The sequence below is a fragment of the Mesitornis unicolor genome, unplaced genomic scaffold (assembly GCF_000695765.1).
Source record: "Mesitornis unicolor isolate BGI_N332 unplaced genomic scaffold, ASM69576v1 scaffold29950, whole genome shotgun sequence".
NCBI lineage: Eukaryota > Metazoa > Chordata > Aves > Mesitornithiformes > Mesitornithidae > Mesitornis > Mesitornis unicolor.
The window spans coordinates 2,794-6,745 of NW_010158058.1; the positions used below are offsets into that span (position 1 = coordinate 2,794).

Sequence of the window (3,952 nt, forward strand, 5' to 3'; positions counted from 1 at the left end):
CAGCTCTGGCCCGACCTGCAGAGCTGTAACCCTGATCCACCAGTCCCAGGACCAACTCTGGTTTATCTGCCCTGATGGAAGGCGCCGCTGGGCCGCCCCAGCAGAGTCAAGGAGGAAAAGCATTCCCGAGGAGTTGCTCAGCTCGGCAAAGGCCATCGCCATCCGCGCTGGGGCCGTCATCTCCAATGAACCCTCTCTGCTCTTACTCCAAATTCCCAGGGCACTGAACGCCCCATCCACCCCCCACAGCCCCCCAGGGCCCTGAGCGAGCACCACTGAACCTGGTTTTTGTCCCCCGGCACCTCCCATCCCATAGCAGGGACGGGAGCAGCCGCTCAGTCACTGCCCCTGCCCATCACATTTCTGTCATTCTCCAACCTCCATCTCTGTCCCAGAAACAGTCACAAACACACCCAGGTATTTGTCTCTCTCTCCTTTTTTAATCAGCTGTATTTTAAGTAGCTCTGAAATACATTTTTGTCCAAAATGTTGTTTTTCTTGTATATTATTCAAACACAATGACATTGGCTGGTCCTGGCTCTGGTGCACACCCAGTCCTGATGTCAGAGGAAAAGTCCACTGAGGCTGAGCAGGGCAGGACTGAAACAGGGAGGAGATGTAAAAAAAACACCATGGACCAGGCCAGGACGCTGCTGGTCCAGTCCTGCACCCAACGCTGTGCGGGGAGGCACCACCGTGTGGTGCTGGGCACACCTGAGCGGTGCTGGAGCTCAGGGTGTGCGGGGGCTCAGCCAAGCCCTCCCTGCCCTGAAGGGGACAGCTCAGCACCGCGGCCTCAGAGAGCGTACCCTGTAGTTTTCCTCAAGTCATGCATAACGTCTCATTGGGCCGAAACGTCCGTTTATTTAACAGCAGTAATAATTTAAAATTATAAAAACCCTTTCAGTGTTGAGTGTCAGAAGGGCAAGGTTACAAAGAAAAAAAAAAAAGGGAGGATTTGAGGTGGGGAAGGGGAGGATGATGGGGTCTGTTTCAAAAGTTCGTGTTTTCTGTGACAGCTGTGGGCCCTCCCCAGCCAATCTGGGGAGGGAGGCAGTATCATTACGCCCATTGTAAAGACTTCAGTCTCCAAAGCAGAAGAGATAGCATCCCAGGGATAAGGAGCCAAAGAAATAAAGAAAGGAATCTCAGATTCAAACCCATACAAACAACCTTTCCATTCAGAATCGCAGCCACCAGCTCAGCACCGTGGGTTTCCCACCTGTGGCGCGCAGCAGCCGTTCACGGCCATGGTTCAAAGTCCAGCAGCAAATGGATGCTTTTATTAACAGAGCCCTTTCCCCGTCACAGAACGTGAGGCGGCTCGCCCCTGAGGGACCCAGTGACTCCGCGGCTTCGAACTCAAAAGGAAACGTGGGGGCTGCTCCCCCACCACCCTCCCCTGGCTCTGCTCTGGAAGCCCCTTGCGATGCTTACAATGGCTGGAGGGGGAGGAAGGAGAAGGGACGGGGCCCCAGGGACAGAGGCTGGGTTAAGATTCATGAGTTGTTTGAGGAGTTCTCGTTACTGGGTGAGCTGGAGGAAGAGGAGGAGGATGAGGATGAGAAGTTCATCCCTGTGAGTCCTGGGGGGTTTGTGGCAGTGTTCTGTCCACTTAAGCTTTTCCGGCAGACGGGACACGTGTCGTGCTTTGGAGAGCAGACAAAAACAAAACAAGAAATATGGGAAACAGGATTAGAAACACAGAGCAGCACTCAAGGAAGACGAGGACACTCCTTCCTCCAACCAGAGGCTGCTCATGCTTTGAGCTTACCTCATCATGGAGGTATGAAAATACCTACAGAGCAGAACACCCAAAGCCCAGGTCCTCCCGGGTGACACCAACCTGCTCCAGCCAAGGGACAATGCAGCCGTTGTGGAAGAGGTGGTTGCAGGGCAGCTGCCGGACGTTCTCACCCACTGTGTAGTCTTCTTTACACACAGGACACTCCAGCCCCGAATCTGCACCGCAAAGGAAGAAACAACGCAGCACTGAAGCAGAGCGTGACACTCACAGCACCTGAATCAGGATCCATCACCTCTCCCCTTCCCCCGGCACTGCAGAGGGGAGCATCTCCCCACCTCCACTGTCCCGGCATGGCCTCACTGTTCCCTTCCCTCTGCTTTTTCAGCTCTATCCACACCAAACTTTCTGAAACAAATTCATCCCGTCTACACTGCTCTTTTTTCTTTTGAGTATCAGCGAGCAATACTTCAGCTTTCTTCCCTCTCTGAAACATTTTAGGCCTTGAAGGTAATGGCAAACAAAATTAAAATCCCAAGAAAGCGCTGAACAGAACTTTCACAGTGAGCAGCCAGACGTACCTACGTGCTCCTGTGCGATCTGTACAGTGGGGAGGGCCTGGATCTTCTCCTTGTCAGCTGGCGGCGGTCCAGTGTTTTCAAACTGATTTAGTAACTGAAAAAACAGCAGGCCAGGAAAGGCAGAGAGGAGATGTGAGCTCAGCAGCACAGAATCTGTTCATTTATTGACCCAGGGCACTTGGACCCTGCACCATGGACCTTGTCTCCCCTTTCTGCGCTCTCAGTGCTCGCCCCCCTGCACCACAACAGCTGCTGGCAATTTTGCAGCACTGCACAAGAGGATGGGAAACATAAGAACACAAATATTACCTGTGTAATAATTGCATCCAGGCCATTGGCACCCCATGCATAGTCCATTGGATTAGAATGCAAGACCCCCCTGTAAGAACAAGGACAACAGTTAAATTTGGCTGGGAATACGAACAAGAACGGTGTCAGAAAGAGCAGATCTGCCAACTCACCAAGGACCCAGTCCCAGGTTTGGTATTGTTGTAGGTGCTATAATCCCATTGACCAGCTGCTGGATAATTCTGAAAGACAGGAAAACCAGGACAATGTGAGAACTGGGGTTTGTTAGCAGATGCAATGGTCAGAACTCCTGGCCCCTGTGTGCTCAGGTGGAAGGGCCCCTGTAAACGCAGGACAGGACAGAGCTCGCCAGTAGCAGCTGGCCCAGCTGTGCGGCAGCGTGGGCTCACAGCAGCAAAGCCTACAGGAGAACTGCCCTGGACAAGGGCTGCTCCCAGACTGATGGGAAAAGGGATGGGGCTGCTATTCAGGTAACTCCCATGAGTGGAAGATACCGAGGCCTCCCCACAGGGACCTGCCAGTTCTCACCCCTCCAGTGTGGGGACACCCTCGTGCCGGCCAGCAGCACGGCGTGTGGCCAGGCGGGCACGGGGCTGCCTGGCACCGTATCGATGCCGGGACTGGTGCTCTCGCTCCCTGCGGTTCTCAGAGTCCCTGTTGTCTTCTGACTGCGCGTTGGACCCGAATGGGAACTCGAAGCTGTCATCAAAGATCCCGAAGGCAAATTGACTGTAGCCCTGTGGCAAGGTGAATAAGTGCTGATCCACGTTCTGGGAGGGAAAGAAGAGAAGAGGTTGTAAGGAGAGAACAGCTCTCACACCCGGTATTGCACCAGCAAAGAGCGGTCTCCTCAGTGCCCTGCAAGCCCCAGGCCCAGGCTGGCGCAGGTGAGCAGCGCGTCATCAGACACAGCTTAGAGAGAGCGAAGACTGAAACTACAGCCAAGCTAAGAAATAACACAGTTTCCCTGGTTTCTCCTTCACTGCTGCCTCCTAAGCTGAGGCTCTGCATAGCAACACACCAGACAGCTCATGAATCCCAGTTAGCCCCCTCACTACAGAAATAAGCTACAAGCGATGGTCCTATCAAAACATGGTGAAAACACACCATGCAGAGATTCCAGGAGCATGGGGACGATGTGAATACCCCCCTTCCTAATTTTGTCATAATCCAGGGAACGTTTAAACCATGCGCTGATGGAGAAACACTTCAATGTCATGGCAAGGCAGAAAGAGTTGGCAGAGAGGACTCACCTCAAAGGGATGCCTGCCCTGGTCACTGGTGGACGTGGAGGAGCTGGTCTCATTGTCCGCATTCC

General features: G+C 53.5%; 1 protein-coding gene across 1 annotated transcript in view; it reads right to left on the reverse strand.

Moving 5' to 3' along the window:
• Positions 1 to 1,258: 1,258 nt before the first annotated feature.
• The window catches only part of RNF126 (ring finger protein 126), a gene marked incomplete at its 5' end in the record, with an annotated part of 4,126 nt that continues 1,432 nt past the window's right edge, over positions 1,259 to 3,952 (reverse strand). Inside the window, 7 exons of the mRNA XM_010182424.1 lie at positions 1,259 to 1,649; positions 1,847 to 1,962; positions 2,326 to 2,419; positions 2,635 to 2,704; positions 2,787 to 2,855; positions 3,163 to 3,404; positions 3,888 to 3,952. Of these exons, the coding sequence (XP_010180726.1) occupies positions 1,500 to 1,649; positions 1,847 to 1,962; positions 2,326 to 2,419; positions 2,635 to 2,704; positions 2,787 to 2,855; positions 3,163 to 3,404; positions 3,888 to 3,952 (806 nt within the window). The remainder of the gene's footprint in view (positions 1,650 to 1,846; positions 1,963 to 2,325; positions 2,420 to 2,634; positions 2,705 to 2,786; positions 2,856 to 3,162; positions 3,405 to 3,887) is intronic.